The sequence below is a fragment of the Wickerhamomyces ciferrii genome, contig 00120, assembly GCF_000313485.1.
Source record: "Wickerhamomyces ciferrii WGS project CAIF00000000 data, strain NRRL Y-1031 F-60-10, contig 00120, whole genome shotgun sequence".
In the NCBI taxonomy this organism is placed as follows: Eukaryota; Fungi; Ascomycota; class Saccharomycetes; order Phaffomycetales; family Wickerhamomycetaceae; genus Hansenula; species Hansenula ciferrii.
The window spans coordinates 44,444-57,820 of record NW_011887620.1 but is presented as its reverse complement, the minus strand read 5'-3'; the positions used below and the strand labels follow the sequence as shown (position 1 = coordinate 57,820).

At 33.1% G+C, this 13,377-nt stretch overlaps 7 protein-coding genes across 7 annotated transcripts; 3 read left to right on the top strand and 4 right to left on the bottom strand.

The window, feature by feature from the left end:
* Positions 1 to 52: 52 nt before the first annotated feature.
* RPC11 (DNA-directed RNA polymerase III core subunit RPC11) lies at positions 53 to 464 on the bottom strand (the record flags this gene model as incomplete). Its single annotated transcript, XM_011275529.1, has 2 exons — positions 53 to 349; positions 426 to 464. The coding sequence occupies 2 exons, from the start codon at positions 462 to 464 to the stop codon at positions 53 to 55; spliced, it is 336 nt and encodes a 111-aa protein (XP_011273831.1).
* A 254-nt stretch (positions 465 to 718) lies between these two features.
* On the top strand, positions 719 to 3,493 carry ORC2 (origin recognition complex subunit 2; the record flags this gene model as incomplete). The annotated part of the gene is made up of 1 exon (XM_011275528.1): positions 719 to 3,493. One exon carries the CDS (start codon positions 719 to 721, stop codon positions 3,491 to 3,493), a length of 2,775 nt encoding a protein of 924 aa, XP_011273830.1.
* A 258-nt stretch (positions 3,494 to 3,751) lies between these two features.
* BN7_3865 (uncharacterized protein) lies at positions 3,752 to 6,744 on the top strand (the record flags this gene model as incomplete). Its single annotated transcript, XM_011275527.1, has 2 exons — positions 3,752 to 3,808; positions 3,877 to 6,744. 2 exons carry the CDS (start codon positions 3,752 to 3,754, stop codon positions 6,742 to 6,744), a joined length of 2,925 nt encoding a protein of 974 aa, XP_011273829.1.
* Positions 6,745 to 7,366: 622 nt separating this feature from the next.
* Positions 7,367 to 7,684, bottom strand: TSC3 (Tsc3p; the record flags this gene model as incomplete). The annotated part of the gene is made up of 1 exon (XM_011275526.1): positions 7,367 to 7,684. The coding sequence occupies one exon, from the start codon at positions 7,682 to 7,684 to the stop codon at positions 7,367 to 7,369; it is 318 nt and encodes a 105-aa protein (XP_011273828.1).
* Positions 7,685 to 8,361: 677 nt separating this feature from the next.
* BN7_3863 (uncharacterized protein) lies at positions 8,362 to 9,585 on the bottom strand (the record flags this gene model as incomplete). Its single annotated transcript, XM_011275525.1, has 1 exon — positions 8,362 to 9,585. One exon carries the CDS (start codon positions 9,583 to 9,585, stop codon positions 8,362 to 8,364), a length of 1,224 nt encoding a protein of 407 aa, XP_011273827.1.
* A 424-nt stretch (positions 9,586 to 10,009) lies between these two features.
* BN7_3862 (uncharacterized protein) lies at positions 10,010 to 11,272 on the bottom strand (the record flags this gene model as incomplete). Its single annotated transcript, XM_011275524.1, has 1 exon — positions 10,010 to 11,272. The coding sequence occupies one exon, from the start codon at positions 11,270 to 11,272 to the stop codon at positions 10,010 to 10,012; it is 1,263 nt and encodes a 420-aa protein (XP_011273826.1).
* Positions 11,273 to 11,782: 510 nt separating this feature from the next.
* BN7_3861 (MCT family MFS transporter) lies at positions 11,783 to 13,306 on the top strand (the record flags this gene model as incomplete). Its single annotated transcript, XM_011275523.1, has 1 exon — positions 11,783 to 13,306. One exon carries the CDS (start codon positions 11,783 to 11,785, stop codon positions 13,304 to 13,306), a length of 1,524 nt encoding a protein of 507 aa, XP_011273825.1.
* Positions 13,307 to 13,377: the final 71 nt, after the last annotated feature.

Below are 13,377 nucleotides of genomic sequence, written 5' to 3'. Positions count from 1 at the left end.
ACATAATGCAACAACTCTTTCTTCTTCCACTTGAAAACCAATTTCCTTTGTTTCAATTTTCTCTCCATTGATGACCACACTTAACACACTTCAAGAAAGTAGTCATAGGTTCATCCGCTGATCTAATTTGCAATTGGAAGAAATATGCTTTATCATTACCACAAGAATCAATCGGACATTGTGCAGCAGTTTGATCAACATTATCCCAAGCACCATCACCACCTAAAACATCATCAATTTGTTTGGTTGGTAATTCTTTTCTATCAAAAATCTCCACACCAGCTATTGGGAATTCATATGGACAAGTTGGACAGTTTAATCTGTGTATACCTGTATCAGCAGTTGATATCTGAAATATATTGTTAGTTTACCTATAATCATCACAACTCCTTAGAGACTAAGAAGGTACAAAATACCATACATACCAAAAGCATATTCGAGCAGTTGGGACAGAAGGACAACATCTTGTGAAATACCAAATCTTATAAATCTTTATCAATCACAAAGATGATCCAAATCAAAATATTTTCCAATCATGATAATAAAGACATAAAGACGCACTAATTAATTTTTTTCTTGGTAATTCCGAAGGCGCGAATAGTCGGATCTTCTCGAAACGGTCGCGCTTTGAAAATTGTATAAACATTTCTATGTAACGAGTATTAAACTTTATTTAGTTTTTAGTACAAGTGCAATTTAAAGCTTTAGATTATCATTTATGAATCCATCACCACAAGATAAAGAGGTCCCAGAACCCAGTAAGCTGACGATATACTCTTTTGGCTCGCCAAAAAAGCAGAACCCCGAACCTGAAACACAACATAATAATCAAGATGATCCAAGTAATACCACTGAACAAATTTCAAATCCTCCATTACCAGACATCAATTCTCATAATCCTATCACAAATCCACAAAGGGCCATTGATGAAACAATAATCAAATTATCACCAAGTCAGTCAAGCTTGCCATTCAGACTACGGCCTAGAGTACTGACGTCTTTAGATGAATTAGAATCTGAAGATGAATTGTATATTCCAAAGATACACAACCCTGATGCTAAAAAGAAAGCTGGTAGACCAAAAAAAGAAACTGGTAAATTGGCACAACTTTTGAATATTAAAGGTAAAAGGGGTCGCCCAAAGAAGAATGATTCCTTAGATTCAGATAATGATGAAGTTGAGTCAAGGTTCATAGGCGGTAAAAGATCTATAGGTCGTCCAAAGAAGAATAGAGATCCATTGATTTCAGTAGAAGGTGGTATATCTGCAATTATATCTAGAGATTCTGATGATCAAGGATCAACCCCAGAAATAATACCTAAAACCGAAAATCAAGAACCCATCAAATTAAATTTAAAAGAGTGTATTGTTGAATTTGAACCTCAAGATGTTTTGAATAGGTCACTAAGGTATGATTCAGATTTCAATTCAGATGATAGTGGAAGTGAATCAGGTAGTTATATTTCTGAGGATGAATCTCGTGATTGGAAACCAACAAATCGTTATGCTGGTTCTGGAGAAGGAAACAAAAAACCTAAAAGAAAGCGTGGGAGACCAAGTAAATATGAACCTCCTTTACATAGACCATCATCAAGAAACTCAAACAATTCATCAAAACCAAGAGGAAGACCTAGAAAAGATGGAAGCCCCGCTCATCCACTAAAACAAACCATCAAGACTGAATTGAAACCAGACTCAAACAGTATTGGTAACAGAACGAGAGGTCGCCCTAAGAATGTACAATTAGAAGAAACCAAAGTTAAGGAGGAAAAACCGGAAGGTTTAATAGAATTTGAATACGATGATGATATGGAAGATGATTTAACAAATTTTGTGTTCATAAAAGCAGAACATGATGCAAATATGTTGAAGAAAACTCGTGGTAGACCAACACTTAGTGTAGTTGCTAAACAACAAGAACAACAAAAAATTATTAAAGCTGATGTGTTTTCCAGTCCAAAAAGACAAAAACTTGGTGCAATAACTTTAGCTGAAACTGAATTATCACCTTCTAAGAAAGGTATTTTAACATTAGAAGGTTCATCACCAATTAAAACACCAAATGGGAGAGCAGGTTCACCTAGAAAACAAAAACTTAGGCGTGCCCAACAAGATCAAAGTGCAAGAAAAAGAGCTACAAAAACCTTATATCAAAAATTAATGGAAGATGATATGGATGAAGATGATGATTATTTTGAAGGTCAGGATTATGAAGAGGAAAAAAGATTAGCTGAAAGAATCATTGAAGAGTCAAGAAAAAGTGTAAGTGCTGCACCTTCACCTTTCAACACACCAAGACATAATAGAGTCCATGGTACTTTACCGGTAACAACACCAAACTTTGTTGCTACACCATTACCAACCGCTGAAGAGGAAGAAGTATTTTTTGATAGTAAATATGAAGATAAGGCATTATTCTTAGATGGTCCTGATGGTTATTTTGATCAACATAGAACTAAGATTAAAGGATCAAATAATTCAATGGTTAAAGCACCACAATTAGAATATGATGAATTTAATAGTTTAATTTTATTAAGTGGGTTTTTGCATAATAAGGAAAAACAAAAATTAATAGATACTTATAAAGAGATGTATACACAATGGTATTTTGAATTGACACAAGGTTTCAATTTATTATTGTTTGGTGTTGGATCCAAGAGAAGATTAGCATTGAATTTTGTTGAAGAGTATTTGACCTCAATGGTTGATATACCTGCATTAGTTGTTAATGGTTACAATCCAGCCACTTCATTCAAAGAGGTACTAACGACCATAGTATCTGCTTTAAAGCTACATAAAGTTCCCAAAAGACTTGGTGATTTAGTTGATCATATTGTTGATTATTATCATAAGAGAGCTGATACACCAAGACTGATACTTTTGATACATAACATTGATGGGACTGGATTAAGAGATGAGAAAACCCAGATATATCTTTCCAAGCTAGCATCCATCAAACAGATATATGTTATTGCCACAGTTGATCATATAAATGCTCCATTACTTTGGGATTCCTCAAGTTTGGATAACTTCCATTTCGCTTGGCACAACACTACAACATTTGCAGATTATTTAACAGAAAGCTCATTCCAGGACATTATGACATTGGGTCAAACTCAAAAATCATCCGGGTCAAAAGGTGCCAAATATGTCTTATCTTCATTGACCTCCAATTCCAAAGGTTTATATAGGGTTCTTGTTTCGAATCAATTACAAAATATGGAAGATGATCTTACATCCAAAAAGGCTCATGGTGGTGGTGATACAATGATGAAAGGTACTATTAAGCATGCATTGGAGTACAAGAATTTCTACAGTTTATGTGCTGAAGAGTTTATATCGAGTAATGAAATCAATTTCAGAACAATGTTGATGGAATTTGTTGAGCACAAGATGGCTGTCCTTACCAAAGATCAATCAGGTTCGGAGATGGTATTCATTCCATTCACTTTGGAAGAACTTCAAAAATTACTTGAAGACGAATTGTTATGAATTTTACATAAAAATGAAAATGTACTATTAAATCAGTATTATGATCTTTCCTTGTAGCTTCTTTCTCATAACAAATTTATTGATAAAATGCATTACGGTTATATTAAATAATAAACTTCTCGTGGTGTTCGGATGTCGAATACTCTGGAATTGAATCTGTGTCAAAAAATAGACCGGTAGCTTTATAGCCTTGAGAGCTGAAACAATTGAACGAAGAAGGAGGACACGCCATCGAAGACACATAGGTAGAGTTACCCAATGACTACAATTGAGAAGCTACAGCCCGGAACAAAGCTCCAAGTGGGTTCCCATGAGGTAGAAATCGTCAAGTATCTAGCAGAAGGTGAGTGCATTTTAATGGCAACGTTGATACCGAGATTAAGTGCAACGTATTATTTCTACAAGATACTAACAATATATTGTCCACAGGTGGGTTTGCTCATATTTACACAGTGAAACCACAACCGATTGAAGATGGATATGAGATTGCATGTTTGAAAAGAGTGATTGTCAAGACTAAACCTGAATTGAATTTGTTGAGAAAGGAGGTGGATACAATGAAGAAATTGGCCAGCAACAAATATGTGGTGAAATATTATGATTCCAACGCTCAAAAATTAGATGATGGAACATACGAAGTGCTTTTACTTATGGAATACTGTCCAAATAAGAGTTTATTAGATTTAATGAATCAGCATTTGAAAACCAAGTTATCTGTTGCCCAAATCTTGAAGATTATGTATGAAATTTCAATCGCGGTATCAGCAATGCATTCTGTCAATTTGATTCATAGAGATTTGAAAGTGGAAAATGTATTAATCAATGCTGATGGTGATTTCAAGCTTGCAGATTTTGGTTCAACAAGTGGATACATTGCACCTCCAAAAAATCAAGAAGAGTTTCAGCTGGTTGCCCATGATATATTATATCAGACAACTCCACAATATAGAGCTCCTGAAATGATTGATCTTTACAAAAACATCCCAGTTGATTATAAATCAGATATATGGGCACTAGGTGTGTTCCTATATAAATTGATGTATTATACAACACCTTTTGAAATGCAAGGTGAAGTTGCTATTTTGCATGGTTATTTCCAGTTCCCACCAGCACCGAAATACCCTTCAAGATTAAAGAACTTGGTGATCATTATGCTTCAGGTCGACGTTAATCTACGGCCAAATATTTATCAAGTGATTCATGAATTGTCATCAATGGTTGAAAAACCAGTTCCAATTGAAGATTTTTATGGATTAGGCCCTTATAATTATGAAGAGTATGCAAAATATCAACAACAATTACAATATCAACAACAAATACAACAACAGCAAGCTCAACAAGCTCAACAGCAGCAGATACAACAACAACAATATCAAACTCAAAAATACTGGGAACATCAAAAACAACAACAAAAACATCAAGAAGAGCTCATCACACAACAAGTTCATAAAGCTGCTGAAAATAATCAACAAGCTCCTAATCCAAACGATCTTAGAAGCTCTACAGCATCTCCTCAAGCTGATCACTCAATTCATCCACCACAACAATTGGCTCGCTCTACAAACCCTAGTAGTGGTGATTTACAAAGCTTAGCTTTTGAAAGTGATCCAGTAAAATCTGAGAAAACACCTACTCCATTGACAAAACAACCTCTTGGAGGTGAAAACAACATTCATGTTGAAGAGAAAGAAATTCAAGATGAAGATCAAACTGGTGAAGGAGAAGAAGTATTGGACAACGTTGAAGAAAGATATCCATCTTTAGAAGACCTTGATGAAGGCTCAGTTGAGAAAAGGTTCCCAGATGTTAATACAATTGATACAGATGTTGAAACTAAAGCTAGAAAATCAATTGATGAATTACGTTCGGAAGTTAGTGATGCTAAATCTTCAGTTGATCTAACTAGAAACTCTTCTAGAAAAACACAGACATCTACAAAAACTGAAGAATTAGAAAATGAAGAAGATGCTCCAAAACTTGGTATTAAACTTACTCACACTGAAGCATGGACAACACCTGCCCCAGAACCTAAGCATAATATTGATGTTGATGGAGTTTTCCATACTGAGAGTGATCAAAATGAGAAATCATCTCCTTCAAGTGTTCCTAGAAAGAGTGGTGAATATGACGCTAGAGAAAGTTTTGAATCAGGTGCTAGTAGAAAAAGCTTTGAGACTATGAACTCACATTATGATCCTTCAACTAATGAACCAACCTCAAGCTTACAGCAGACAAATAATTTGCCACCACAACAAGATGCTGGATATTCTCAAATTCTAGTTTCACCACCTTCAAATCCTCAACCAATTTACCAAAAGCAATATCACCCTCAACAGTTGGAAAACCAGCATTATCCAACAAATCAAGAGTCAAGCAATAATCCATATTATGCTTATCCACAACAAAACTTTAACCAACCAAGACAATATCATACTGTACCACAACAGTCTCAACAGCTTCCACAGAATCCTATTTATTCACAATCTGACCCATATTCTCAACAACAACAACAACATCAACAACCAAGACCAAATATTTTAGGATCAAGAAACCCATTCCCTACAGCTGGTTCTAAAAATCCATTTCCTTCTTCAAAATCTTCTTTAGATGTAAAAACTAATCCAATCCCAGCTGAAAAATCAGGTGGTAATCCATGGGCTCAATATCAACAAAATACATCAAAGTTAAATCCACAACAAAATTTATTGCTTCAACAACAAAAACCAACAATTAAACCTTATTCTACAAATTCTGTTCCAAAATTGAGAAATTCATCCACATTGGAGTCACCAAGTATTCAAGTAACACCAACTGAGAATCTGATTGATATTGATAATGTACCAGCACCTGCAAGAACAAGAGATCCTAAGAATCAACCACAACTGAATTTAGATTTATTAGAATTAGATATGAGTGAACCTGAAGCTTTTGATGATGATTTACAAGTTGAAGAAATGAAGGTTAAACCAACTAGAAGAAAATCTAGTAATCAAAAACCTTCTACTTTACCACAAGATGGCTCAGTTCCAAGAAAATCAAGTGAATTGAATAGAATCAATTTAGATCTTGAAGAATTGAATCTTGATGATGAAAATAATGAAAATGTTTTAGCTGATGATGAAACTGGTGATTCTTACTCTAAACATTCAAGACGTTCATTATCATTACATCGTTCAAGATCGAAAACATCAAAAGTTTCTAGACCAAAAGATGAAAGTAGAAAATCATCATTTTTAGGTTTCAAGTCATAGGTAGTCTTTCAATATATTTTATTATTTGCATGTATTAAACACTTGTAGGCTGTAGCTGCTCTGTATTTTTAATGGAAGGTTCAAAATTCTCAATTATATACGAAAAGCGCAGGGTACAGGGGTATTTTATATCCGGCATACCTCAAAATCCCAATTTGGACCACATGAGATGAGATGCTTGTTAATTAGGCTAATCATAAAATAACAACCTCTTATACGCTTATTTCCATGAAACCAGATTTCAAAGTATCATGTTTCAAAATATCAAGTAATTAATACCTCCTGGTACAACCCCTTTATTCCTTCCATATAATTCTCAATTTCGCGGTCCATTATGCAAAAAGGTAAACAAAGCCTACAATAACAAATAGTTTCCACTATTATGACATTTCATTATTATTATATTATTATTATCCAATCTAGATTCCTTCGTTAACGCATTTAACCTAATGTACAATTAATTCCCAATGATTTGACATCCACACCTGAAAATATTCTAATGTTTTATTCAAAGAAAAAAATAAAACAAAAACAAAAATAGCAACTCTTTTTACCTTCCAATAATCCTGGTATTGTAAACTTCCATATGATTTATTTAGCTTGTTAATGTTTCATTCATCTGCTATTTACCAGCACCGATACCTAATGCAACCAACTGATTTTTAAAATCATCACCAGTTAAATAGTAAAAGAATCTATCCACAACTTGGAATAATTTATATGGTAAATAGGCAAAAACGGCATAAACTGAGACTGTCAACACAGTTAAGAAAAACAAATGTAATACAAAAGCTTCTTCATTCTTCATCAAATAGTATGGCAGATGAATATAATAAGCCCAGTATAGTTGTTCAAAGAAGTTGCGAATTTTGGTGATGATCAAGTTTGAATCCTTGTCACGCTCTTCGTTGGTTAATTCATAAACAAATGTTCCCGCCATTATGATTCTTGAGATTCTTTTTTTGATGTAGTGATGAGATACAAATATATCTTGAACTAAACTTCAATAGACAAATTGTAAAGTATTTATATTCTAATCAAGTTGTGAAGTTGAAATGAAATTTTGCAAATGTGTCTCCTATTTGTTCGCCCTTGTTTGAATTTCTCGACATCCCAGAACAAGTGAGAATTTTGTGTCACGTTGGGATTGACAGACACTATAAAATTTTTTTGAGAACTTTAGAAGAAAAGTTTCCGATACGAGTTGAAATTTTGCATCTTGTTTGATCGTTTTAGGTAATCCTTCTAATCTAAAGCATGTTTGCTAATTGATAGAGACAATAGACTACTCTTTTGGTGGTTGATGAGCTTGCGCAATACCTTAACAAACATCCTATGGCATACTATTCCGTTAATGTCGCAAGCAAACTAAATTAATCACCGGTTGATCAATGTCTTATCAAGGACTTTTTCCTTTAATCGATTTGATATGTATCATTTATCGCTTCGTCAAAGTTCCAGATGGTTGATCCCGAACAAATTTCAGCAACTTAAGAATGTGTGATGCAGATAAACGTTTTATGTACGTCAGGATTCGGAAAAGCTAAATAACCTACTTCAATACTTCAACATCAATAGTCATTACAATTATTACATGAAACCATTATTCACTAAACATCATTTCAAAATTTGAACATCCAAATCCTCAAGTTTTTCTTTCTCAAAACCAGCGGTCAACAAATAGCTAATATCTGGAATTTTGAACGTTTCTAAAGAGCTCAGCTTTGTATTATCCAGAATCAACGCTGGAAATCTTTTTATGCGATCTCTTGAAATATAATGCATTGAGCAAAATTTATGAAAACCATCTTCAAGATCAAGGATAAACGATTCCGATGAGTAACTTAAATTTTCCCTAAAGATCTCTGAGCAATTGATTGTGCTCTTTATGGTGAAAATCTTCAAGTTTTCCAGGTTGGTGTTTTGAATAAGTAAATAAAAATTATTATTACAAGAAAGTGTTTCTAACTTTGGAAACTCACAGTCTTTGATAGCCTCTAGTTTGGTGCTGTTATCAAACATGATATTTTTGATGGCTGGAAACTGGCAGTTCTGGAAGATAATTCTATAGCATTGACTTGGTGGTGAATAAACCCATTTATTAGCTGTTTGAATATCCAGGAACTCACTTGAATCTTCAGCTTCATAAATAAGTTCTTCCTCTGGACAATTTAAAGAATAGATACCCATGTGACGGAGTTTTGGTAGCTTTAAATCAGACATATAATACCAGTGATGAGAAGCTGTGTTGTGAATTGTAATTTCAACGATATTATCAACCCTGAATGTAGAAGAAGTATCTCCAACATTTACCTCCTGATCATTATCAAATACAAATGATACCCATCCTTCACATGATTTCATTTTTCCAGTAAAACAATTGAATAAACCACTAGGAGGTGACAGTAATGCTTTGTGATACTTATTTCCTTGGTAAAACATGGCTCTTTTTCTAAACTCTTTAGTAAACCATATCACTTTACTTGGTATATTTTCAAACAACTTCATACACACATCCATATTTCTACATTCTTTGTGAGCTGATATAACTAAAAAGGTATAACAATATTTTTTCAAAGACCTGTTGGTAACATGATCAACACTATAACAGTCAAATTTCGAAGATTCGAGACCTTCTATTTCCAACAAAACATTATATGGGAATTCAACATCATTTGTAACAACACATACACAGCTTTCAATGACTGAAGAATAATTATCATCACTCTTATATAACTCTACCAATTTTTCGAACGAAACTTCAGCATCATTAACTAGTATTTCACGAATTAAAGGTGATGGTAAATCCCAAATACCAGCATACTTAGTTTTCTTGGACATATTCATCACTAGTTTGAGAGAACAAGTAGGTGTTGAAATTCTTTCTCTGCATACATAGTTGATATCAAAGGTATGGAAGAAATTTGTGTCATTTTATACGTTTAATTAATACTTTGTGTCAAAAAAAGGAGCTACTTTGTTTTAATATTTAAACTTTAAAGTATAAAATGTTAAATTATATCCAGTAAGCTCACAAGGACTGATTTGAGCAACATGAAAAAATCATATAGAGTTGTTAAACAGCTACATTAACACGTCGAAAAGTAATATGACTCAAAAAAAGGTATTTCTTGTAAAGTACTAAAGCTAATTGAAAATTAACTACAAGGACAATCTGACCTGTTCCATGTGAATTTATATAATTGTACACATTGAAATGAATGATTGATATGAAATAAATTCTGTACTTAAAAATTTCCGTAGATTATTCAATTTCAACACAAAGTTTATTCAAAGTGGAATCATCGAATGCTGCAGTCATTAAATAATTTTCATGTGGTACTTTCAAATGTTTCAATGATTTAAAATTAACATTTTCAAGAAGCATGAAAGGAATCAACTCAATTTTATCCATATCAATATTATATCTTTTACAATAACTTTCACAATATTTTTCAAGATCTATCTTAACTTCTCCTTTTTCAAGAGCAGAATTTTCCTCTTCACAATCAGCCAGAAGTTCATCAAGTATCGAAAGATTTGAGTTTTCGTAATCATATTTTTCATCAGAAATTTTGAAAACTTTTCTAATGCTTAAGCATTTCAAGTTTTGGAAATTTGAGTTTCTAATCAGAAACATAAAATTGTTGTTCATCATTAAATGTTCCAATTTTGGAAAACTGCAATCAATAATAGCTTCAATTTTTGTGATTCTCCCAGTTTTCAAAGTTTCAAGTTGAGGTAAAGAACAATTATTGAATGTGACTCTATTTGTTTCCACAATAGGAACTATAATTTGATTTGGTGAAATGTAACAATCATAAAGTTTATGAAATGTATCAAGGTTCATATTACTAGGACAAAATATTGAAATTTGTTTCAGATTTTTCAACTTCAAATTTGAAACGGTTAACTGATTGCTTTTATCTGTATGATAAATCGTTATGGATTCAATATCATCTGGAGTATAAGTAATTCGTTTAATACTTTCACCGATCATAGATTTCATGTTATTAAAAACCAAAATATTGCAGCTAATTGGAAGCTTTGTAGGATCATAATATATTTTTGTAGATATTTCGCCAGTTAGCCATTCTGTATATTTGTAATAATTGACACCGCCGTTATAAAAAAACTTCTTTTTATAAAGCTCGACAAACCATAACACCTTGAACTGAAAAGTACCTTCAAACGCTTTGAGAACATTATTTAACTTATCAAAATCACATTCATGTGATAAAATTAAATAAATGAAGCTGGAACGAGAGAATGAAGATTGCCTAACATCTAACCCATAAATATCTAGTCCTAATGGACCGAACCCATCAACACTTAGCATGGTCTCATGTGGTAAGCTAAAATCATTTGTAATAATAAGCGAGCTGGCTCTCACCAAATCTAAACATCTTGAATCTTCTAAAGCAAGTTTTTTCAATACATGAAATGGTATTTCAGCATAGTAGATTATATCTCTTATTAATGAGTCAGGAAGGTCTAGAATACCGGGAAACTGTTGAGCACCAACCATTGGAACAAAGAGGGAATGTGTTGAATCAATATAAGCTTAATATAAGCTTAGATCTTTGGAGTAAAAAGCATGCTTGCACAATAATTAATGAATTTGATACGGGTTATAAATTAACTATGAGAACCTCATAAAATACATAAAGTTCTCATCAGAACCAAATTTGACTTTATTCTCTCTAACATAAAAGAATTTTCACTAATACGATATATGATCAGCAAAATTGCTATAAGTGTTGTCAACAACACATTCTGATTTAGTCCAACATAGTCTTCTGCTAATATTAGACATCTCTTAACATATATTGTCATTTAAAACTAAAAAGACATTAAACCGTTGAAACCGTTGAAACCCTCAAAACGTTCGCACTAAAAAAAATCTGCGATACCCTGATGGCTATTGGCAACCAGGGGCTCATAACCACTGATGAGGTACTGATATCTATGAGTAATCAACTAAAGATATGTTCTTTCATTTCATGATGTCCGTTCCCCAGTAGCGTATTAGTTGAAGATGACGGATATCTCACCAGTCCCTAAAGCTTTCAAAAAAGATGATGATGGTCAAGAAACAACTATTGAGCTAACAAATCTTACTGGAAGCTCTCATAGTCATCGAATTAGTAATATTGCTAAAGGTTCAGGTTTTACTTTACATGCAAGAGATAAAGAAGCTCAATCAAATGATAGAGCACATTCAGAATCGTACTCAGCTATTCATGAAATTAATGAAAATGAAAGTATCTCCCTGCTGGATGAAGATCTAGAATTCCCTGAGGGTGGGCTTAAGGCCAACTTGGTCGTTTTTGGTTCATTTATGGGTCTTGTGCCAGTTTTCGGGATGCTTAATTCAGCTGGTGCTATTGAGGCATATGTTTCCTCACATCAATTTGCTAAAGCTGGTGCTAGTGTAGTATCATGGATCTTCTCTATCAATATTTTTATTGCTTTCAGTTCTAGTATTTTCTCTGGTTCATTCTTTGATAGAAATGGGGCAAGAGCACCAATGTCAATAGGTGCTGTGTTATTTTCTGCAGGATTATTTGCTACAGGTAACGCTAAAAATGTTTATCAATTCGTTTTAGCATTTGGTGTTGTTAATGGGTTAGGATTGGGTATGATGATGAGTCCCTTGATTGGTGTTGTATCTCATTATTTCAAAAGAAATAGAGCTACTGCTCTTAGTTGTGCCTCTACAGGGGGTTCCATAGGTGGTATTGTCTTCCCATTGATTTTACGATCTCTTTATCCAAAAGTAGGATTTAAATGGGCTCTAAGAATAGTATCATTCATTTGTTTATTCTGTTTCGCCTTTTCTTTAATATTTGTCAAAGAAAGATTCTCCAATAAAATTGAAGCTGATGATGAAGAAGAAGAACAGCCAAAATCTACAAAACTTAGAAAATTTATCAAGATCTATTTATTAGACATATTTGATTATAAATCATTATTGGAAGCAAAATTTGTCTTTTGTACATTAGCTGTTGCATTATCGGAATCTTCACTAATGGTTATAATTATTAATTTCCCTTCCTATGCAATCAAAAGAGGGTTTAGTGAAAACACTTCATATTTATTAATTACCATTGTTAATACAACCGGGGTTCTAGGTCGTTATATTCCAGCTTATATTGCTGATAAATTCTTAGGTAGATTCAACGTGGTTATCCTAACATTAATTGGATGTCTTTTGGTGAGCTTTATTTTATGGCTTCCATTTGGTTATAGTTTGAAAATACTTTATTCATATGCAGCTTTATATGGGTTCTGCTCTGGTTCAATTTTATCTCTATCACCAGTTTGTTGTGGTCAAATATCAAGAACTGATCAGTTTGGAAAAAGATTTAGTACAATGTATTTGATTGTCTCTTTGGTAATGCTTATCTGTATCCCAATTGGTGGTGCTGTTATTGGTGATGGCTCAATTGATCGTTATAATAAGATGATCATTTATGCTGGGATGTTGAATGTTGGTGGTATAATATCTTATTTTATGTGTAGATATTCTTGTGTTGGGTTGAAATTATGTAAATTTTGAAGCCTATACAATACCAAATTACTTGTATATAATTTAATATAAACAATAATATTATTGACGTATAAACTTCA